The sequence below is a fragment of the Rhineura floridana genome, chromosome 3, assembly GCF_030035675.1.
Source record: "Rhineura floridana isolate rRhiFlo1 chromosome 3, rRhiFlo1.hap2, whole genome shotgun sequence".
In the NCBI taxonomy this organism is placed as follows: Eukaryota; Metazoa; Chordata; class Lepidosauria; order Squamata; family Rhineuridae; genus Rhineura; species Rhineura floridana.
This window is the reverse complement of record NC_084482.1, coordinates 36,224,053-36,248,518: the sequence shown is the minus strand read 5'-3', so window position 1 is coordinate 36,248,518 and position 24,466 is coordinate 36,224,053. Positions and strand designations below refer to the sequence as shown.

General features: G+C 41.4%; 1 protein-coding gene across 6 annotated transcripts in view; it reads left to right on the top strand.

Annotated features, from left to right (window-relative positions):
- The window catches only part of MMD (monocyte to macrophage differentiation associated), an 84,007-nt gene extending 71,999 nt beyond the window's left edge, over window positions 1-12,008 (top strand). For all 6 annotated transcript variants that reach the window (XM_061615312.1, XM_061615307.1, XM_061615308.1 and 3 more), the window contains exons 2-7: window positions 1,236-1,317; window positions 3,417-3,577; window positions 4,722-4,796; window positions 5,837-5,938; window positions 7,184-7,253; window positions 11,353-12,008. In XM_061615312.1, the coding sequence (XP_061471296.1) occupies window positions 1,240-1,317; window positions 3,417-3,577; window positions 4,722-4,796; window positions 5,837-5,938; window positions 7,184-7,253; window positions 11,353-11,553 (687 nt within the window). In that variant the 5' untranslated portion in view covers window positions 1,236-1,239 and the 3' untranslated portion in view covers window positions 11,554-12,008. The remainder of the gene's footprint in view (window positions 1-1,235; window positions 1,318-3,416; window positions 3,578-4,721; window positions 4,797-5,836; window positions 5,939-7,183; window positions 7,254-11,352) is intronic.
- The last annotated feature ends 12,458 nt before the right edge of the window (window positions 12,009-24,466 follow it).

The window sequence follows — 24,466 nt, the reverse complement described above, 5'->3', positions numbered from 1 at the left end:
TGGGTGGAGGACGTGGTGTTTGTGTTGAGATTTTTTACTGGTAACTTTCTCTACAAAATCAAAAGAGATGTGATAAAGGTGTATAAAATGATACGTAGCATGGAGAAAGTGGATAGAAAAAAGTTTTTCTCCCTCTCTTATAACACTAGAACTCCTGGATATCCATTAATAATAATAATAATAATAAATTTAATTTCTGTGTCGCCTATCTGGCCAATGGCCACTCTAGGCGACGTACAAAATCATTAAAATACAATTAATAAAATACAGTGATACAATATAAAACAGTGTAAAATCAATAAATCTGCAACAACAAATCTGCAAGCCAAGTGGTTGGCTTCACAGATGAAAGCACCTTGTCCACTTCCTGAGAAGGGAGAAGCCGAAACCGACCCCATTGAAGCTGAATGATGGAAGATTCCAAAATTTAAACTAGTTGAACTATGTAATTCACTCCACAAGAGGCAGTGATGGTTGCCAACTTGGATGTCCATAAAAGAGATTCAGACACATACATGGAAGATGAAGCTATCAATGGCTACTCGCTCTGATGGCTGTATTCTAATTCCAGTGTTGGAAGCAGTATGCTTCTGAATACCAGCTGCTGGAAAGCACAGGAAGGGAGAGCTGTGGTGCTGTGGTCCTGCTTGCAGACTTCCCACAGACATGTAGTTGGCCATTGTGAGAACAGGATGCTGGACTAGATGGGCCAGTGGCCTGATCCAGCAGGCTGTTCTTTTGATTTGCTTTTCTTGTCATATGTAAAAGAAAAAAAGATTACTGTCTTCTGTACTATGGGAAAGGGAAAAAACAGGGAAGAAGTTGCTTCCAAATGGTGCATTTGATTTCCCCACATCCCATTAACGTTGGTCTAGGTCACAAATTGCTATTGCTGGGCATCCCCCCCCTTCCTGCCTCCAGTGTCAAAAAATAAAAGAAATTTATTGTGCATTACTGCTTGGATATTTGTGCTGGCAAAATGTTTCTCTTTACATTGTACACATCTTTGGAAGGCCAAAAGACTTGATCTGTAAACTAGTGTGAACATGGGTGAAAATCATTTTATCAAATTCCTGTACTGGAACAATTTTCAGTGTAAATGTTCCAGATATTAAGTATTAAAGGGACTTCTTATTTAAACATTAACTATTTTTAATTCTGTGAATAAGTGTGTTCCTATACATTTTTGTAAGTTATCCATTTGCATCGACGTTGTGTCTTGCTTGTTTCAACAGATTCATGAATCATCCAGCTCCAGCGAATAGCCGTTACAAACCTACTTGCTATGAGCATGCTGCTAACTGTTATACTCATGCAGTAAGTAAATTGACTTATTGGCAGCACAATAAAAAATATAATTCCCATTTGAGTTAACTTTTATTGTATATAAATCATGGTTGAACATAAGCTAGTACTGGAAAGTGCCATTAACACACTTGAGGGTGCTGACCTAAGTATATGTTCTAGGAGCATAGCAGAGTTCAAAAGTTCCATTGATTGTATTTACATGCCAAACCCACACACACACACACACATACATACATGGGGACACCTAAACACACGGACACAAACTGAAATTCCTCCTCCTAGGTCTTCCAAACACAGATACAGGGTGTGTGTCTCCCTCCCTCTCCCTCCCTCTCTCTTTCACTCACACACACACGTACGTCACTCCCCCCAAACAAGTCACCAAGCGTCCTCTTCTCCCCCCCCCACGTGGGTCGCCAAGCTTCCTCCTCTTTTCCCCTTTAGACTTTCTGCAAGGAAAGCAGAAGCACTGCACAGGAAGCCAGTCCATATGGTATAATAATGTGCTCCCAGTCTCCACTCCCATTGGGAACTGGGCTGTTCTGCACCGGTGAGGCTTTTAACACAAGTATCAAGAATATAATTTTTCATAAAGCAATGCATACCAACTTTTTTAAAATTAAAGGCATAGAGTATTGAGATAAATAACTCTTGCTGTCTAATGGATTGCTTTCTAGCTATAATGCTGACGGTTTGCAACATCTGCAGTGTTTATTAGAGATAAAAGGCCTCTGAGATAAATGCTAATCAGACTATACTGCATATTCACCTGCTGCCATCGCAGTAGTGTACAATGCCCAGAAAGTTTGTACCTTGGACGTGTGCCATGGACCACAAGATACTGCAGCTCTTCCTTAGCTTTGGAGTATTTAATAAATTGTTACATTGGTGATGTCAAATAGCCAAGCTAGTCATCAGGCTAGAGGACCATAAAGCGGGTGTATATTGAGCAGGCAGCAGAAATATTTTGGAAGTCTTCCTCTGTAGTTTAAAACCAGTGAAACAGTTGCAACAAATAATACTGTATTTAATATTTTCACTTTCAACTAGTTGCACTTCATAGGCTTTCTCTTGTTGTAATCCTCAAAACAACCCTGTAAGGCAAATCAATGTATTGCAGGGAGTGGGGGTGCGGGAAACTGAGGCTGAGAGAGTGGCTAGGTGGTCTTAGCTCATGAGTTCACAGTAAAGGAGAGATTCAAATGGGGACTTCCTGATTTGTATTCTGGAAATTCCTAGCTGTAATTATGCAATTTATTTAAAAAGTAGAAGTTATTTAAGTATCTAATGAGTGAGTAGGTTTGTAAAGAAAATGTGTGAAAATTCCAGCCTTTAGTAATAATATACTCTGTAGTTATTCAAAATGCTTCTGACTAAATGAAACACTAGGGGATAGCAGGCAGGAACCCCAGTTTCATTCTAAAAATCTCTTTTGTACAATTCTGATATGAAAGGCATTGACCTTCTTTTTCCCCACTTCCTTTTCCCACTCATTTCAGCTTCCTGTTCTAGTAACTTTCATTATTTTAAAAATCTAAGTTGGTGTAACTGCTGTTTACCTTGGAAGTAGGAAAGACTTATATCTTAGCTACTTCTTAAATGCAAGTAATTGTGGGTGTTTTTTTTACAGGGGGGTTAAGTGAGGACAGTATTTATACGTCAGTGGACCTTGAAGTATTTGCATTAGTCCCTCTCTAAGCACTTCCTACAGTTTTTTGCTTGCACAGTTAACAAAATGTTACTTTCAGCATATTTTAATCCCAAACGCAGTATAGTGTCTGACATTTTGGCGCTACTTTGTGTTTGGTGTGTGTGATACAGCAGTTCTGTGACCTTCGGCCAAAGCAAATTCTTAGAAGTTTAACTGATCAGTGTAACTGAGATGTCTCTCCTTTCCATGCTGAAGACAGAAACAACAGTGCCTTTTTATCTGTAACATAACTGGCTGTAATGGAGAACTTTCTTGTAATATTTTAAATCCCAAATTGTTCTCATTCCTCTTTGAAGCCAGGTATAGATAGTAGGTGATTGTGATCTAGATGTAGGAAGTAGAATGATAAATGTGCAGTGGTAGAATAGCAAATAACATGTTCCTGTTGCTTCCCTAGTTTCTGATTGTTCCAGCCATTGTGGGTAGTGCCCTGCTCCATCGGCTTTCTGATGATCGATGGGAAAAGATAACAGCATGGATGTATGGGGTTGGTCTCTGTGCCCTCTTCATCGTTTCTACAGTGTTTCACATAATTTCCTGGAAAAAGAGTCACTTACGGTATAAACCAAGCATTCATGTGGGGTTCTTTTGTGTTGCCCTACATAACACTGGGTTGTATCCAACACTGCTATTGCACACACGCAACAGACTTCTGCATGGGCAATGGAACTTCCCTCCTCCTCTCTCCTGTAGCCGTGAACACACACTCCAAATCTTCTCCAGAGGGTTGGAGGATCCTCTGGAGCAGATTTTCAAAGCACACAGGGAGAGGAAGAGGAAGTCTTTGTCGCGTGAATGGAATGCTGCTTGCACAGCATTGGATAAAACCTTCCTTGTCTAAAAAACTTTGGGATTATTTACTGCAGTCACTCTGGATAATACTATCTTTCTTGTTTGAGGTTTCCACTAAATCAACTGGTACCGCTGGTCTTAAAAATGTTATCTGTATAAAGTTTCAAAGTAGAATAGCAAAAGCAGATGGGCAAGATTTGTAATTGTGCTTCTGCTTGTTACAGTTCAGTCACCTTCAAACATTTATTTAAGGCATCAGTAGCGAAACTATAGCATAGATAAGACATAGAGCACACCAGGTACAGCTGCAGGTAGGCTTGGATATGGCACATAATTAGACCTGCATCCCTTCCTTCCTGTCCCACACTGTGGTGCTGTACATCTCTCCAAGGTATTGTTGAACACAAAATATGTATTGGGTTCCCTGACTTTCTAAATTCAAATTGAGCAATTGTTTTATAAATCTGTATTGTACGTTGGGAGAGTGGTGGTTTTTTTTAACCTGAGGTGAATAGCAAATTATCTTCAGTAAAATAAGTTTGAGATTTAGAGCTAACTATACCTGAGCTAAGGGGCTTTGTAGTGGGTCTGTCATTCTGCTTTTTAATTTTTTAGGAATATCCTTTTTCAAAGAAAACAATGGCCAGTATTCAACTAACTCATCCTGTCAGCACAAGGATTACTGCTAGCTCAATAGGACATTCCCCCCTTCCCTCCCCAAATCCGATCCGGAGGATTGGGGAAACCCCTAGAACAGAATTAGGGGGTGTGATTGGGAGGAGAGGGGGAAAGTCCCGTTGCATTAGCAGTAATCTTTGCACTGACAAAACCCTGACTTAGAGATACATTGGATATAACATTTTCTTTTCTTCTTTTAAAAAAAGTTATTTGTTCCTTTGTTTCCATTTAGGACAATGGAGCATTGTTTTCATATGTGTGACAGAATGATGATCTATATCTTCATTGCAGCATCATATGCACCATGGTAAGGTTTAAAATGTGTACTTTCTGATAGCCGAAATTGAAATGGCATATTATCAATGACCGCTTCCATTTAATGGATTGTTTGATTAATTGCTCATGGCCTAATCTGCTAGAGTTAGAAGCAGGACAGTGAAATCCTTTTTCCATTTAATAAATTAAGGCTTTGCATTTTCAACACAGCTGTCTGATTCAGCAAGGACAATGTGCACGCATAAGCAGCCTTCTGCTTAGTTATCTACTCCTTACTTTGTAACTGCATGCAAAAGAGTGGGTTGCATATGTATCTCTGAACTGGCACCAGAATTTTGCATATATGGCTATACCAAATGATCTTGCTCTTCATTTCTGCTCTCCCCAAACACCAGTGATCCTTAATAGGATTTATAGTGTGTGTGTGGGAGTTATTAACTTTTATTTCTTGCATCAGTGGTCCCTAACCTTTTTTGGATGTGGGAACACATTTGGAAAGCTAAGAAATTGTTCTGGGCACAATGTAATATCCATTTCAGAGAAGAGACCCCCCCCCCAAAAAAAAGATAAAATGCCTAGATAAAATAAAACTTGGACAAAAAAAGCAGGTAGCACCCTTCCACAAAAGGCAACCTCCCCCACCAAACAACCCAACCCCCCAATTTTTTTAAAAAAAAATGGGAAGGGAAGAGGGCCTTGGCAAGCACCAGTGGGGGATCCGAGGACACAATAGTTCTTGCAGGTGCTATAATGGGGACCCAGACTTGCTGTTTTATTGCTAAATTGTATGAGGCTGTAAGCCACTGGGTGGCAAGAACTGATAAAATTAAATTAAAAAGAATTGTTTGCTATTTAGTTAGTTTTTAAAATTAACTAAATAGAACTGAATAACTCTTAAAGGAGTCTGTCTGTACACATCAATATTTTAACTTTCCGGGGTAGTTTAGGAAAAATTATCTTAATTGAATAGTGTAGAAATGAATATCTGTTTGATCTGCATGTAGAATTTAAAATGTCTTTGATATGATATGCCAGCAGTTCCTTGTCACCTTAATGTTGTTGGGTTTTTAGGTTAAACCTTCGTGAGCTTGGACCTCTGGCCTCCCATATGCGATGGTTTATTTGGCTAATGGCTGGTGGTGGAGCCATTTATGTGTTTCTCTACCATGAAAAGTAAGAGAACATAATGATTTGTATTTGAATTGACATTTCCTGCCAATGAATTATACTGCTGTAATAATTGGTCTGTAGATTGAGCATCTGTACCATTGTTAATATTAGTTGTAGCTTAGGAACTGGGAACAGGCCATGCTAAGGCCCATGGTTCTGAGCTGGAATTCAGGGTTAGAACATGTTTAGCAATGATCAGGCATGATGCTGAACCTGGATAGATGGTAGGAAAGGGATGAAATGCACAGTCCCACAGCTGATTCCTGAACCACGATTAAATTGTCAACATACAGCTCTAATATGAGTACTTAAGAATTTCAAAACAGCAAAAATACATAAATGGAATGTTGCAAAGATTATCCTGACTTGTGAAGGAACCTCCTACATTTTAGAGTGGAATCTCTTCTTTTTGAGTAATTATTACATATGGTGTTCTTATGTAACTAAAAGTGGAGCAGAGGGTCATCTTGCTTTTTCTTATCTAAAGAAAAAACAAAACAATTTTAACTTAAATCTGTTTTCCTGTTCCTGTTGATAGACTGAAAAGGCTAAATTAGTAACCAGGCAGTCTTTCACATGCCAGCACCAGGCACGTTATCAGAGTATAGAAAATGACTTGGGAGATTTCTTTTTGATAAATAATTCAAGAAGAAAATGTGTGAAAAGAGCCTGGATTTCTATCAAAGAAATAGAAACTGTGGGTGCAATCCATCTTCTACTGAGGGGAGCCAGACTCTACGCTTCTGATATTTGATATTTATTCTTTTCTAGTAAGATTAATGGATGCAAAAATTCTAGCCACATCAACAAGAGGAAAGCACATTCTCTAACTAATGAGTCTGATCCTTTCCACATACCCCAAATAAAATCTGTTGTGTCTTTCATTATTTATTGTTTGGGTTGCACAAAAGATTCCTGCTGGTGTTGTTGAGCTGTCATTGGAGAATATTGTTCCTGTGCCTTAACTAGGGACATGTTGGGACAAAGCCCACCCTTTTTAAAATCTGAGGGATATTTCTTTTTGCAGCTACTAATAATGGAATGCTGAACTGACAAACTCTTCCCATTTTTGTGGCATTCCAATGCAGTAGAAAGAGGCCATTAAAGAGTGAAATAGAAGATGGGCCGTTAAAGGCTATAATGTATTACTGAGACAAAGAAATGTATGTGAGTGGAAATCTATATTTCTGGGGTGAAGATACATTGTTGCCTTTGCATAGTTGTAGGCTTACTTTAATTTTTTTGTAGGTATAAAATTGTGGAGCTGTTCTTCTACCTAGCAATGGGCTTTTCTCCTGCTCTAGTCGTGACCTCCATGGTAAGGAATGCATGTTTGCTATAGAACGTTAAAATCTAAATGCTAGGAGTTATTATCAATACTAAGTATATATGCTTATTTGTTTTTTTAAAAAAACACCTGTATTCATTTAGAACTTCATTGCATTTCTGTTGCCTAATCTTTTTCCCCCTTCAATTTTATTAGCCAAAAACAACACCAATAATTGTGCCCAGTGGGGTGGGGTGGAACTGCCCTCCCAACACCGATACTTCTGCAGCTTACCTGGATGGGGCAAAGTGGCAGCAGCGAGGTGGGGAGCTGAATGGAAGTCCTGGCAGAGCCAATCTGGTACTTAGGGCTGGTGCCAGCAGGCATCCTGATCAGGTTTTGGCCAAGGGCCCCCGAGGGCTCTTACAGCTCAGAAGGGCCGGTACTAAATCGATAGGCCATGGTGGCAGCTCTAGGCGGGGCCCAAAATAGTACAGAAGGCTGGCAGGCCTGGCCCTGGAGAGCAGCAGAGTAGCTGGGGAGAAAGGCCAGCCAATGCCTCCTCGCAGATGTGACAGCAGACAACCTTTTCTTTGCTTGGTGCTTCTGGCAGAGCTTTTTTTTCTCCTGCTTGGACTTCTTTACTACCCCACCACACTGAGTGGTGGCAACTTCCAGCTGCTTGTATTTGCTGCGTAGGATTTGAACTGGCCACTCTGGGGATAGTCTCACAGAGTGCTGACATCATCCAGATTTTCCTGCTCATGGGAAGGGGAGAGAGCGGAGAAAGTTTGTCCCTGCTGCGCTGCTGCCCTCCTTCTCTCCCTATGGGTGGGGCAACTCAGGCACTCCCCTGACAGGCTGAAGCAGAGGCTGTGGTGGCATAAAAGAAGGATGCTGCAGCTATGACACTGCGTCTGCTGCCAGTAAGGAAGAGACTCTGGGCAGTCCCCTGCGCATGTGCAGAGTGCTCCTTCCCTCCCCCCCCTCCGGTGGCTTCTGCATCTCTCGGGGTAGGAGAAGGAGAACCTATTCGGGCACCCCAACTTAAGCAGTGTGGTGGGACTTCTGGGAGTTGGTGAACTGAACCTTAGAAGGAGGGAGGGGGCTTGGTTTGGCTAGGTGGGCACCTTCCCCCTGAGCAAGGCACCCTCCTGAATGGGCTGCTCTTCCTCCCCCTCCTGCAGTGCCAGGCCTGGATTTAGAATATTGGTCACCCTTTTTTGAGTTTAAAGAGGTGGGGCTATGATGGGGGATGGTTGTGGTTTAAGGAGGGGGAGGGCCTAAGGGCCCTCAGTACCCTGTGCCTGCCCAAAGGCTCCCAGAAACCTGGAGTCAGCTTATGCTGGTGCATCCACGCAGCCCTAACCTTGCCCCAGTCCCATCTAGGGAAATTGCAGCATGATTGGTGTCAGGAGCGCAGCTCCACAGCTTCATCCCACCACTACTGGTGCCAATATTCTCCACAAAAGCAGAGACCATCTTAAGGCATCTTATTTAGTATGGCATCATGATTTTGTAGCTTGTGGAGAGTTTTTCATCTGATAGAATTAGATTGAATGGCAATATGTTAATATCTACATCGGCAGCGGAGCTCACATTGTCAATAAGGGCATCAGGCCTCCTATTGGATCAGACCAGCGGTGTATTTAATTCACTGTCCTGGAAGCTGGCCATTCACGGAAGCAAGAAGGCCACCAGAAGGGTATGAAGCATTCCCTCATTGTGTGCACACCAGTAACTGGTGTTCAAGGCATATTGCCTCTGAGCATGGAGGTTCCATTTAGCTACTGTAGCTAGTAACTGTTCATAGATAAGAAGAAGAAAAATCAGGTACAGGTCTTTCCCCCCCGAGACGTACAAATTTGTCTGGAATTGTTGACAATGGGAGAGAATATGCCTTCTTCCCTCATGGAGTTCCTGTGTCACAGCAGGCATTGGAAGTCTTGGATACATGCAGGATTCTTTATTGCATCCACTATACATAAAACCTCTTATTTCGTGGCACCTCCACATTTCCTAACAGCTGGGCTAGATTTTATACACTGATGTGGAACTTCAGTCCTGTAGCCCTCTCGAAATGAAAAAAGTTGCTTCCAGACAGGAAATCTGTATCAGAGAAGTAGTGGGGAGGGAGGGGTGGATGCTTGACGTATTGCAGTAGCAGTTTCGTAGATCAAAAGTGCCCCCCCCCCCGGCTTCTTCCTCCAAAGAATTCTAAATGCAGACACACGCTTGGAACTCCACAAGGAAGAGGAGCAGCAGTTTGGAGCAAGGGAAGGGTCAAGTACCTCTCCTCCCATTCCTCTCCCCCCTTTCATCTGCAGTACCAACTGTGCCACCAGAAGTGGCTGTATCGGTTTTAAATCCCATTGGGAGGATCTTACACTTTTGTTGTTATATGCCTTCAAGTCGATTACAACTTACACTTTCCTGTATGTAATTTCTAGTCTGGCCTTGACAATGATTCACAAAGGCTTTGGGTTATACTGCCAGAGCCTTGTGACTAGATAACTCAATCAGGGCCACTCCTGTTTTATCTGATGAAGTGTTTTCTTGTTCCGTGGAGCAATGCAATGTTTTCTCATTGGCTTTTATAAAGCAGTCTCGCTCATAGTTGGTCAGATAACCAAAGGCGATACAATTAATTTCACTTTCGTACATCCATTCAGTTTAACTGATATTAAATAATGGTATAAAAATTTATTTGTACTAACACAGCTACCTTTCTGGAAATCATTTCTATTTATTTTTTTATTAAAGGGAGCCTAAGACAGCAAACAACAAGCGATAAAACGCTAAAAAATCTTTTAAAAAAACTTTCAAGCAAAACATCTTTTAAAACAATTCCAATACAGTTGCAGAGTGGGATGAGGTGTCTACTTAAAAGGCTCATTTAAATAAGAAGGTCTTCAGTAGGTGCTGAAAAGAGAACAGAGACAGCACTTGGACAACAAGCCTAGGGAGGAAAAGAATGTAAAAATGGTGCTGGACTGGCAGCCAAGAAGGGTTGCAAAAACCAGCAAAAAAAAGTATACATGGGAAAGATTAGGACTATTTAGTCCCCGTTCCTACCCCCAAAAGTGTGTCTTCACAGCAGAAATGTTTGTATGTGAACAGTTGGCACTCAGTCTCTTCAAACGAAGTGAATGTTCGACCAAATGGCAAATGAGATTTGGTATAACTAAGCATAAAGGTACACATTAGGACAAAAAATATTTAAATTAAAAAATCCTAGCTTCCTGTTTTGATGGGATTTGAATTGGCTGTGATTCTCCAGAAAAGAGACTTTGGAACTGCAGTAGATAGATGGACTCAGTCTGTTCTGGCAGTGAAAAGTGCCATTGCATGTTAGGTAGGATTACGAAGAAAATTGAAAATAAAACTCCCAGTATTGTAAAGTTTTTATGTAAAATTATGATGTGGGTGCACTTGGAAAGCTATTTACTATTCTAGTTACTCTGTCTCTAAAAGTCTTCCTGTCGTTTGAGGTGGGGAGGTAGGGGGAGAGAGAACAAAGCTAGGGAAGAACATGGTCATTTTTATAAGCCTCAATAACATGGAGAATGGATAGAGAGATGCTTCTGCCTCCATGATATTAGAACTAGGTGTAACCTAATGAAATTGGCAGTAGATTCAGGAGAAACAAAAAAAAGTACTTCACACAATACATTATTAAATTATGGAATTCACTGCCACAAGATGAGGTGATGGTTACTAGATTAAATGATACATAAAAGTGGGTAAGATTAATTCTCCAGGAATTTGTCTATTGGCCAAGATAGCAGAATGGAACCTGCACTTTCAGAGGTAGCATGGCAGCAAATACCAGTTGCTGAGATATGGGGAAGCTGTTGTGTTCACGCCCTGCTTGTTCACGCAAAGTGTTTTGCTGGCCGCTGTAGGAAACAGGATGCTGGTCTACATGGTACCTTGGCCTGATCCAGCGGGGATAGTCTTAATGCCCTGGGCTCATACTGGGAGAAAGGGCAGGATATAAATCTAATAAATAAATAATAATAAACATTAATACCCTTTAATAGTTCTATACAGTCTTAACAGGAGTGGTACTTTAGTTTTATGACTGTCCTTATATATGCAACTATTTTCTCACACAGTTACATTTTCACTTTTTTTAATTAATCCACAGAACAACACAGACGGACTTCAAGAAATTGCCTGGGGAGGCTTAATTTATTGCATGGGAGTGATCTTCTTCAAGAGTGATGGGATCATTCCATTTGCCCATGCCATCTGGCATCTGTTTGTTGCTACGGCTGCTACAGTTCATTATTACGCTATCTGGAAATACCTTTACAGAAGTCCTGCAGAAATCATCCGTCACTTATGATATTAAATGCACCGGCACACACTCTTGCAACCTGCACTATGCCTCCAACTCAGTATTACTTGGGTAAAAGAAATTCTAGGAAGCAGGGAAAACATTGCACAGGGAAAAATGCACTGACTTTGATAGTTTTCAAACACATTTACTGTGAACCGAAGTGACAAAAATGTGTCCTAGAATTACTGTTCATATCAAGTGCTGGGTGAACAGTTCTTCAATCATTTTTCTTGTGGCAGCCCCTATTGGAATAAATGGGATTAGCACAAGAACATTGTACAACACCTATTTATTTCAGTGTGGCTTTCACAGACGCTTTTCTCTTGTATTGCATCCACTGTTGGTAAGTGGAAGCTGTAATCCAGCACAGAAAGTTTGGTGCACTTAAGCCTATTGGGTGTAAGCATGCCTAACTTTGGTTTGTGGTTTAAAACGCCATACTGCATTATTAATAGTGCATTCCACATTAATGGAGAACAGTGTAAAAAAAAATAGTTAGTGGCCTGATGTTTACAAAATCTTTTTTTTAAAGTTGTATTTAATGGGTTTAAGTTCTTCAACTTTTAAACTGCATAAACCTTTGAAATGAAAGTTTTGAACTGTGGAAGTTGATGCAATAGCAAAGACTTAATTCCTTTTTTTAGTTGCTTTCTACCACTTTTTCACAAACTGTTTAATAAAACACCAATCACAGAGAGACAGGTTTTAGGTCCCCCCTGCCAGTTGTACTGATAGGACTTTTTATATTACAAATGTTTTTTAAAAATAATATAAAAAGTATATACAGCTGCTGTTGTGCAGTTATATCTACAGTGAAACTTTGCAACGAAACATCTACATTCCACATATTGTCCTGAATGATATACCTCTTCCAAAGCTTTTTCTTAAAAGTGTGTGAATGATCATGATAAATTTCAAAATTGGCTCCATCAAGCTCTTGCCAGAAAACCTGCTACCCTCCAGAGTTAATTGAATTGTCTGATTTGAATTTAAGAAAACAAATAGTGCTAGCTAATATATGAAACCCATCCCACAGTGCCATTACTAGAGGCATGTGTTTATGTGAAAGAGCTCCAGAAATGTATGTTCTTGTAATACTGGTGGCTAGCAACCAATAGACACAATATCAAAATGACTCTTAAAGCATTGGTAATTTTTGTAGGTGCATAAGACACTGGTGCTTAAACAATGAGGCTTCCTTACAGGGCAATCCTATGTATATTAACCTCGAAGTAAATCTCATTGTGTTCAGTGAGGCTTTCTCCATAGTCAAGTGTGTTCAGGATTGCTAGTTTAGGCAAATGGTTTCCAGCGGATGACCATGGGAAGCAAATATTTTGCTACTTCTATCATTTTCTAAAACTTATCCTAGTAACAGTTGATGATAAACTTTTGAGTATTAATAGTTAATGGTTCGTCACACACCCAAATGGCCTTTTCAGGGAGGGAAGCTTGAAGAACGTGATAGGTCTCATTTGTCTGGGACTTAGTAGCAAAACTGGACTAAGTGTGCTACTCTTTAGCATCTGGATCAATGAACTGTGGTAGCAATTTGATTGTAGAACATGTGCATTAAGCAACAAGATGTTAGTTTTCATTGTAATGATTGCTGTCCAGTTACTGTAGCATGTCCCACTGTATTATGAATGTCTTATATTAAGATTGAATTTATTCTGTTTCTAACTTGCTCTTTTTCATATCGGTGTTTTAAAAACCAAAATGGAACATGTTGCCTTTTCCAGATATTATCTGGATACTTTGTCTGTCAAAACACTAGAACTATAAGTTAGAGATGGGGTTTCACCCCAAAGTAATACGTAATTTCTTCTAGATTTGCCAGTGCATTGTTACATATTTTACAATTAGGTACACTTGTATGCAATTTGCAGGAAGGAACAAATTAGAGTAGGGCATTAAAATTTGGCTTCCATACAGTATTAGTTGATAACTACAAAACCATCCCACACCAGGAACACTTCCAAAGTTCTTCAGGGCTCCAGGATCCACATCTGGCTCTGGAGAAGTGGTGGTCATATGCCACTCTTGTCAAGGTGGCAAGGTTCTGCATATTTCCAAGAGAATGGAGACGTTTACACAAAGATCTCATATGAGTATTGGAACTCCTGGATTGGGGCAGAACTGGGTTGACTTTCTGAGCAGCATGTAAATGAAGCAACAGAATAGAAAATTATTTTTTGTGATAGTCCTGGAACATCTGAATGCCTCTGTCTTTGTTGTCTTATTTTCTTGCTCTGTCTGACTTCGATATATTCCTTTTTTGTGAGTTCTTGTATTCTGTTCAAGTGCAGTACTGTTAAGACCACTAAAACATGTACAAGCTCTCTGTTTTTGTCAAAACTATGAAACTAGCTCCAATTAATTCTGCTATCCTTACTATGATTTCTCATGGTCTTTTTAACATGTTTGTTTTTAAGAGTGAAAAGTGTTTTGGTTTTTTAAATACTTTTAATAATTTGAATTCAGTCTAGCCCCTACAGGTTTAAATGTAACTAGATGAATGCAAATAAACATTTTGTGCAATTTGGAATCGGGTTGCTGAAATGTGTGTATTTGTTTAATTGAATGGGTCATGCAAGGCTTTCTACTGCTCAGTCTTCATGGTAAACATGCTGTTTAAGATTGTAGCCATAATCCTGATAACCATGCAACTAAATTCAGGCACTCAGTCTGACTTCAGTTTTGTAATGTTACATGAAGATCACAACCAAAAAAACTTCATTAGGCAAATTCTTGTGTATGTGAAGACACTGGGCTGCATCCTATGTCTGTTAGTAGTAGGAAAGAATGTTTAGATCTTCAGGTTCCTTCTGGTCTTACAATATGTGACTTGAAGGATATTCTGCTTCTGATAGTCTGTTTTATTGCATTAAAACTTGTAATCTTGAAATATATCTCAAGGAAAAGGGAATTTGTAGGAGGAGAGATGTTGACTTCAAGAGGCTTTTATTTAAAGTTCTGATCTCTTTTAAAGAATGCATTTGTGTGGGGTGTGATAATAAGAAAGGTGTGATGGCAGTTACTTGCCCATCCAGTTGTGAAAAACTAAAAATGCTATCCTAGCCATGTCTACTCAGAAGTAAGCCCTATTAAATTCAGTGTGTTGCTCTCAGGTAAGGGGGTTAGGACTGCAGTCCAAGTGAATGATTACTTTAAAGCACTAGGGCAGATTGACCAGAAGCACATCCATCTTAATTTGTCTGAGCATGGCCAATTGAAAAGAGACTCTTAAATCTGGGTTCTGCTGGCTGAGTAATCAATATTGCACAGTCCAAACAGAACCTAGTTCATCAGCCTGCCAGCAGAAACATGTAAAATAATGCAGTAGTAATTAGAAGCTGGCACACGCAGGAGCAGCTCCACAGCCATCTTAATAAAAACTGCTAAAAGCTGTCTGGTGCATGAGTGAATACACTCAACAGAGCTGTCCTCAGTGCTGATGGCCATAGCCTCAGGCCAAATGGCGCCACTCCTGTGCTATCCTAGCAGCTCCATCAATGCCAGGAGGCAAGCTGGATTTCCTGTGGCTTATGAAAGTGTCTTAACACAAATCAGCCCTTGTCCTCCATTTTGAGGACCGCTCTCCATCCCTGCTGCAGATGCTTATAGAGTTTGCTCTTCTTCAAAGCTTCCTTTATGTAAACACAATCCTGAGCAGGAGGCGGGAGCCATACTTTCTTGAGTGGGCACTAAGATGGGCATGCATTCCACCAAAGCAGTAGCCTAGCTCTAGAAAGTTCAGGAATTGTCTGCAGGTGCAGAAGCTGAATATGTGAATGCACAGATGATCACCGCTCAAAGAACCACAGTTACAGGTAGGCAACCTATTTTCCCCAGCACTCTGGTACAATTTGGCAAACTACTTATTCCCACTCCCCATTCACCACTGAAAACATCTCGGGACCAAGACCAGCTTGGCAAATAATTTTTGAAGCTTATGGCAGCAACTGGTTTCCTAATTACACCCAAACAATTTCAAGGTACTGTTGTAGTCTTACCCATAATCATTAAGCAGGCCTATGTCCTCTCCTTTAAATTCGTTCACATTTTTTTCTCCATCATTGTCTGTTCTGGACCACAGCCTTCTCATGTTTTCAGATCATGTCCTCTTCTTAAAAAGCTGTTTTTCATAGACTGTAAGATGCTGGTTTGTGTTATCTCTGTTCTATACAGCATCAGACATGATGGTGCTGCATAAATGTTAACCAAAAGAGGTATTTTTGTTTATCTTCAGGAAAGGTTGCCTACCACCATTATCAGATTTAAGTCTTAAGTGCTTATTAAAAGTGTGTGTTTGAATGCCCCTTTCATTTTTTTTAACATTCAGCTGCTCCTAGACACCCATCCGCTTGTTCTTAATATAATAGCAAAGATATTATAATTAATCAGATAAATAATGGTATGCGTCAGACTTTTATTCCCCTTTAGGGGTCTTTCCTTGTCTGTCTGTCCTGTACAAGTATGATGCACAGGTTTGGGTGGGAGTATATAAAGCCCTTGACCTGAGACATTACAACCTACAACAATCTCTTTGCAATTTCCTTGACGTTAGCTGTGTTACTCGGATGTCAATTGCCATCTCTTATGTCCTACCCAGCAGGAAGTTTGTAATCACAGGCAGCTGGACTGGTAATAGCAATGGATTGCTAAATTTGCTTGCTGCTATGTTTGAAGTAATGCTAAGTGCAAGCCTGCAGAAAAGGCAACTCAGCATAAAGTTTTTCCACTTAAAAAGCTGTGTTTGCACTCTACGTTACATGATTTTAGAACGTGCCTTGCACAAGCTGGGCATATAATACTCTTGCTTGTTCACTTTAATCATGCTAAAATCTTTCTTTTGAGACTGAACATTGTCAAATATAACCAAATTCTTTCTGAAACCACATGCTTGAGCAAGTTGAGAATATTGAGGAAGTGTAAAACCACAATGAGATCGTTAACAAGGAATTGTGTATTCTTAAAATAGCCTCCATAATTGTGCTGGTCATTTTGAGTTAATCCATTCATCACATTGCACCATTTGTAAGGGACCTTGCAGCTTAATACATCTAATTTTCTTTTTTTAATGTCAAGACATCGAAACATAATTCACAGGTAACAATTCAGGCTACCTTTTTAAAAATCAAACTACTTGTAATGCTGTACAGAAGGCTAAGAACAATAATCACATCCAGATGACCCGTTTGTTGAGCATTCATTCTGATTTGTTTGCACAAAATTTGCAGAGAGGTTATACAATACTGGCTGACCAGTTATTCTGATTTGTTTGTGGGGAGGTTATACAGCAGAGCCATCTCTCACTGAACCAGGTGAGTATCTCAAACCTTGATGTGACTCTTTGTGCCTGAAGCATTTTCTGTGTCAGACATATCCAGGCTCTCCTCTCAGACAAGCTAAATGCTGATGGTGCGATTCACTCACAGAATCTCACTGTGTCATTGGCAGCGGCTTTGGGTGGATCATAATTTGGGGAAATGAGAACAGCAAAAACACCAGTAGCTTGTGCTTCCTCCTCGCTGCGTCTTTGTAATGTCTGATGTTCATCTCCAACTTCAAATCAAGCTCAACTCCTGGATAGAAGGAGTCCTGCTGGATCACACCAAAGGCCTACCTTGTCCAGCATCCTGTTTCCCACAGTGTCCAACCTGATGCTTATGGGAAGTCCCCAAGCAAGACATAAGCATGATAGCCCTCTCACTGTTGTTCTCCCAGAGACTGGTATTCAGAGGCATGCTACCTCTAATCCTGGAGACAGTAGATAGCCATCATTCACCTGGCCTGATCCTGATCCAGGCCCTGAACCAACCTCAGGGCCTTGCACAGTCATGTGATTGGGAGGGGGAGGGAGGGAGGGAAAAGGAGATATACCTCCACCTGCTCTCCCCCCCCACATAATAGTGTGTTTCATCAGAGTTTTAAACTGGCTCCCCCCCCCTTTGATAACCCCAGATCACTTTGGGACTTGATCCAACCCAGAGCTGCCTCAACCTTGCCACCGTTGGGGGGAAGGGCAGGATATAAATCTAATAAATAAATAAATAAACAAACTTGATCCAGCTGAATCCTGGGTTGACCTGCTTTGGCCTAGTTCAGTTTGGGATCCAGAATCCAGCTGAATGCGGTGCCCAGCCCTAGCAGAGGATTTGCTTTGCATGCAGAAGGTCTCGTGTCCAATCCCTGGCAATTCCAGGTAAAGCTGGGCGACACTGCTATCTGAAATCCCGGAGCTGCTGTCAGTCCACGTAGTCTAATTCAGTATAAGGCAGCTTCCTGTTTAACTTTAGGTATTACAAAGATACACCCAAGGATCTTGCACTTTGTTCCCATATTAGAATTACAGAATAGTAGAGTTGTCAGGGCCCTATAAGGCCATTGGATTCAACCCCCTGCTCAATGCTGGAATCCAACTTAAAGCATACCTGACAGGCAGCGGAGCAGCTGCCTCTCGAATGCCCCCAGTGTTGGGAGAACCCACCACCTCCCTAGGTAATTGGTTCCATTGTGCTACCGCTCTAACAGGAAGTTTTTCCTGATGTTCAGCCAAAATCTGGCTTCCTGTAACTTGAGCCCATTATTCTGAAAGAACTGGGCATGTTTAGCCTGGAGAAGAGAAGGCTGAGGGGAGATATGATAGCACTCTTCAAGTACATGAAAAGTTGTCACACAGAGGAGGGCTGGAATCTCTTCTTGATCGTCCCAGAGTGCAGGACACGGAATAATGGGCTCAAGTTGCAGGAAGCCAGATTTCGACTGGACATCGGGAAAAACCTCCTAACTGTTAGAGCCATACGACAATGGAACCAATTACCTAGAGAGGTAGTGGGCTCTCTGACACTGGAGGCATTCAAGGGGCAGCTGGACAGTCATCTGTCGGGAATGCTTTGATTTGGATTTCTGCATTGAACAGGCGGTTGGACTCGATGGCCTTATAGGCCCCTTCCAACTCTACTATTCTATGATTCTGTGTCCTGCACTCTGGGGCGATCCAGAAGAGATCCTGGCCCTCCTCTGTGTGACAACTTTTCAAGAACGTGAAGAATACATTACACAACTCCTGAATCCATTCTGGCATACATTTCATACTTTTATCAGTCATAACTTCACATTTACACAGCTGCCATCAGAACTGGTAGTAAATGACCAGAAAAGAGATATTGGTGCATAACTAAATTAAAACAACCCACTGTGTGGCTGCTGCAAATAAGGCAATTCCATGTTAAGGGTCATTAGGGAAGGGATAAAAAAAACCCTGCCAATATTGTAATGCCATAATACAGGGGGTTGCAGACATGGTGCCTGCGGGTGCACGTGCCTACAGAGGCCTTCCCTGGAGTCTACAGGGTCCCTTCCCCCTGCTAAAACGTTAGGCTTGAAAGAAACATTCTACTCCAGCCAATATAATAGGGTGTTGCGTGTGTGTGTTTGGTTGGGTGTGATGCCCACCACAGTTTCTCTGCTTTATACATATACCTGCAGTGCTGTCCCAAAAAGGTTTGCTGACCCTTGCCTCAATACAATCACACTAGGAATTCAGCAGACTGTTCTGGTCACCATATCTCAAAAAAGATATTGTAGAACTGGAAAAGGGCAACCCAAAATGATCAGACAGTTGGAGCAACTCTCCTATGATGAAAAAGCTACAATGTTGGGGGTTTTTAGGGGTACAATAGCAATATAAGGATGAAACAGAGGCTCCCATCTGTGCACAGAAGACTGCTGAGAAGATAAACTTTTTAAAAAAAAATGAATATGTGCCGATCGATACATAGGGTGTTAGTCTGCTTCTAAGTTGAACTTTGGTCTTGTTAGAATTAATATAAAAAAGTTCAGCATGACTGACTTGGGTCTCCTTGAAATCAATAAGACTTGTGCAATTAACTTTTATTGGGATCCACCTGTGCTTGTTTTATGAGAAATACAACAGATACACAATAGAACAGTATCCTTCAGGGGGAAAATCATTGCAATGTAAGGATGCTGTCCTTGAAATCATTTACTTCCAAATAAGCATAATTAGGGATAGGGCTGGCCATCTGAAGTAAAACAAAAGAGAGGTGATCACTGATTACTTGAAACACGATAGGTGGACTAGAGAAGCTACTGGACAGGAGCTGTGGTTTTGCGTTAGAGTGCGGCTTTTTGTGTCTCCCCATCTTTGCCTGTTCTGCACTCCCATTCATTGATCCAACACTTCAGCTCCCTCCCCACACCCTCCACCTTTTCCCCCTGTTCATCTTTTCATGCCTTCAGGGAGAAGCCTTAGCTCAGTGGTAGAACATCTGACATGCAAGCCGGTCACACAGGTTCGATTCCCAACACCTCCAGTTAAGACAATCTAAGGTAGTAATAGGGAAGGGGTTCGCTATCTGATTCCGTTCCATTTTTCAATTCGTCAAATGGGCTGCCAGTTCCTATCTGCTATAAATTGTGTTCTGCTAGTTATTGCAATTCCTGGTTCTCCTTTTTCCATTATTTTTTCAAAAAAACCAGCAGTGGTAGATTACAAAAATAATTACGTAGTTCTTGCAGTGGATTTTTTTAAAAAAATCATTCATTCATTGGCGATCACTTGTGGCCGAGTAAGATTGTCTTCCAGGGCAAGGTCTTTAACAGTGGGTCCAATTCTGGATCCGCACAGCCTCCCACAGTGAGGACATAGGTTTCCAAATGGAAGATAGTCACGATGAGGATTTGCTTGATGTGCCTTCCACTTAGCTGTTTTGTCCCTTTCGCTCTGTACTCGTGCTTCTTCAAAGCCCATAGCACCTTTGATAATGGCCGACCTCCAATTGGGACACTCATGGGCCAAGGCTTCCCAGTTCTCGATGCTTATGTTACATTTTTTTAGATTAGCTTTGAGAACATCTTTAAACCTCTTTTGCTGTCCACCGATATTCCGTTTTCCATCCTTAAGTTGGGAGTAAAGTAGCTGCTTTGGAAGATGGTGATCAGGCATTCGAACAACATGGCCGGTCCAGCGAAGTTGATGTTGGAGGATCATTGTTTCAACACTGGTGGTCTTTGCTTCTTCCAATACGCTAACATTAGTCTGCCCATAAAAAAATTATGGTTTCTTCAACAGCCGCAAACGAGCCTGTTCAACAATGAGATTAACTTCTGGATTATCCCAGAATTTGATACCAAATCCAATTTTACGACTATTCTACACCATCCCTAGGTAGTAATAGGGCTGGAAAAGATGCTTGCCTGTGAGTTACTATCAGCCAGAATTCACATCATGCTGTCATTTTCGACTCGTAAGAAATTAAATGCACTTGCAGTGCAGTTTCCAACTTGCCCTGCAGTTGGGCTGTGGGGTAGCCATGAGAGCCCTGAACAAACGTTCCCTGTCTCCCTAGACCAATTGGAAAAGGTTTTAGAACTCATGGCTGTCCACATGACAGAAGCCAATGACACAATGTTTAGTGCTACAGGGCCTCGCTGCATGCTAAAACTAGGCAATCTTGACAAGTATTTTAGGTCCACCCCTTCCTTACAAGTCAAAGAGCAATGGCTAAACACACCAATGTTCAAATTCAGTAAATGACAGCACCTTTATATTATTTGCTCTTTCTGCCTTCTGTTCTGTTATCACCCACCTTCCCTCTCCTGTTTTAGGATTAGTATTAAATTTCTAACCTGACTTTCAGCACACATTGTCCTCAGGAGGTAACTTATGGGGGTGGGGGGAAGTTAACTTCAGAAGTAGGTTAATTTCTTATTATAGATCCAGGATCTTATGGAACACTATGTATGCAAAAAGCATTTGAGAATCCCTGTCCTGCTTTGAATGACTTACGGCCTGACTGAACAGGGAGGATGCAACCTTTTCCTATATGGGAAGCTTTCAAGTCTAAAATCCACATGTTCCAGATCCTTATTGGAGTGTGGATTCTAATCTGTACTGGTGATTTGTGAGCATGGAACAAGGGAATGGAAGCTATTCCAACTGAAATGGGATTAAAAGAGCCAGAGCAATGAGTGTGTTTCCTGTCCTAATTGGCTGATTAGGAAACAGCTTGGGGCTGTTGGTTTTTCAAGTGAGTCAAGTAGGGATGGGGGCGAAATTATTTTCGGTTCACATTTTAACTCTCACTTCCCAAAACATTACACAAAACAATCCAGAGAACTTCTTTCAATCCAGAAAATTTCACTGTATTCTTATGCTTCAGAGTAAATTGTCAGGCAGATTTGGGACAGAGACATAAATTCATGGTTAGGCTTTTCCTATTCTGTTCCTACCTTCTCCCAACTTGAAATCAATGCATTAAGAAGTTGCTGGTGTTTATTTTATCAGCTGCAGTTATGAAATCACATTTGCTCCAATTAGATTGAATTTGTATTCAGATGTGCAGATCCCATGATGTCATAGTCTTAGATGTGGTGCCTATACAATGTGGGGAGACTGTCTTCTGTAACTTCTGACTACACAGTTGATTCCAGCATTACAATCTTAGATCCTTGAGCAGCTTGGAGGGTGGCAACACTAATATTTAACTGCAGGAGCAGAGGCTACACGTACAAGGATCGGAAGCCTATAGCCCTCCAGATGTTGCATGGCCCATGGGCAAGGACAATGGGAGTTGTAGTCCAACAGCATCTAAAGAGCCACAGGTTCCCCACCCCTGCTTTTTACCTTTCCAGGTATCTCATAGGTAAAACTCCACAGGGGTTGGGGTGGACTTCATGACTCCTCCCAATCTTGTAAATCCTTCCCTCGGGTTTTTTTTCCTGAAAGGGTGACAGGTGTGTTGACCTTCTCTTCTCTTTTGAAAATGGTGTGCTGTTAGAACTTTTAAATAGTTGTTTTATAAAAGGAGTGGGAAACCTCTGACCCTCCAGATGTTGCTGGATTTCAGCTCCTATCACCCCTGACCATTGGGGTGATGGGAGCTATAGTCCAGCAACATCTGGAGGGCCACTGCTGTCCCACCTCCATTTTATAGACAGCTAGTTTTTGTGACATTTTTATAATTGAATGTCCTCCTGTAAACTAGCTCTCCTGTAAAGCAGTGATCTTAACAGATCATTTGTTTTTTAATCATGCTATTTCCCCACCCTCCCTCAAGTAACTGGGAAGGGAAGAGTCTGAGCATCTCTGCCCTTTTACAGCCCTGCCTCTTTTCTCAGTGTTCATGCCAGAATATCTGTCCACATTTCTTCTTTCCCAACAAAGAAATGTGACAGGCTGTGAATGAATTTGCCAGAGGGATGGAGACAATGGTTGTAAATGTAGCTCTTGAACGACCCCTGTGTAAAGAGAGAGGAGTGCTTCCATGGGTAGCACACTGGGAATAGCTACAATTAACATGCACAGAGGTGTATGTGTGTGTGAATCTCTCTCTCCTCACCCCCCACTCCCGGTCTGAGGTTTCAAGAAAATGAAGGCAGAATTTCCACAGAATGCAATTCTATTCTATCTGTGTTTGAGCTTGATCTGTGCTGGATGGTGGGCATGCTATTAGATGGAGGCAGCATGCTTCTAAATACCAGTTGCTGAAAACAGCAGGTGGGGAGAGGATTCTTACCCTCAAGTCCTGCTTTTAGACTTCCTCTAGGCATCTGGTTGGCCACTGTGAGAAAAGGAGGCTAGATTAGATGAGCCACTGGCCAAATTGAGCAGGCTCTTCTTATGTTTTGATGGTGTGTGTTGTTTAAAAGGTAGAATCTATGAAAAATAAAACAGGAAAGAGCGGAGGAAACTAGACTTGGAGAACATGCACTGTAGGATAGGTCTTCACTAAGGCCACCCCCTCCCCCAACCCATCTCTCCCCCTCCCCCAGTTCTTTAGGCATAAGGTTGAAGAGAAGCAAATGGCTCAGAATTTGAGGCCCAGGTCCAGAGGACTGTCCATTGTAGGATGTTTTCTGGAAACGTGTGTGTGCGTGCATGTGCGCGTGTGCGCTTGCACACTTATGTATCATGTACACAGGTGTGCATGCACAACACTGATTTGGTGAGGAAGACAGGGAGTTGTTCCAACACCCCTGCTATTAACGAGCTTAGAAAGCTAAAGCGATACCGAAAACAGAGTTAGCAAAAGAACGTTTACTCCCTGTGGCGGCCATTTTCTCTTCGCTATTGCCTCCTTGGAGCGTAATTCGGCTAAATTCTGGGAGTTAGTTACAAAGGGAATACGCAGGGGACACACCATTATGGATAATCAAATAACATCGGTCCAATGGGGCTCCCATTTTTCTGCTCTTTTTACCCCAATAATGTCCCCTTTGACAGACACATATTTTAAAACAGAACATCTGTTACTCCACTCTGGTGCGGAGTGGGAACCAGTTCCACCCCAAGAAATATCTATCTTTATCAACTCTTTGCCCAACAAGAAAGCGCCTGGAGAAGATATGCTACCGTCTGAATTGTTTAAGTCCAATCCTGACTGGTGGGTCCCGGTGCTTGCTAAAATGTTTACTTTCATAAATTGTTATGGCAAAGTCCCTAAGGGCTGGGGGGTCAGCATAGTGGTTCCGCTTCATAAAAGGGGTTCTAAGTCCGACCCAAAAAACTTCAGGCCAATTAGTTTGCTTGATGTGGTGGCCAAAATTTATGCCAAATACCTATTAGCCACATTGGAATCCTGGGCCGCCAAAAACACTGTACTTGCAGAGGAACAGGCGGGATTTGTCAGGGGAAAATCCACCATCGATCAATGCTTCATTCTCTCACATTTAATTCAGAAGTATGCATGTCGTAACAGAAAAGAACTATTTGTTACCTTTGTCGACCTCACATTGGCATTTGACCTTATTGATAGAGAGCGTCTTTGGCAAAAACTATCTACTACTAACATAGATAGACGCCTTTTTTTCTGATTCGAATGCTCTATACAAACACTTCCCTTAGGGTAAGACTGGGAGCAAATGGACTCCTCTTGGAAGCCATTCCAAC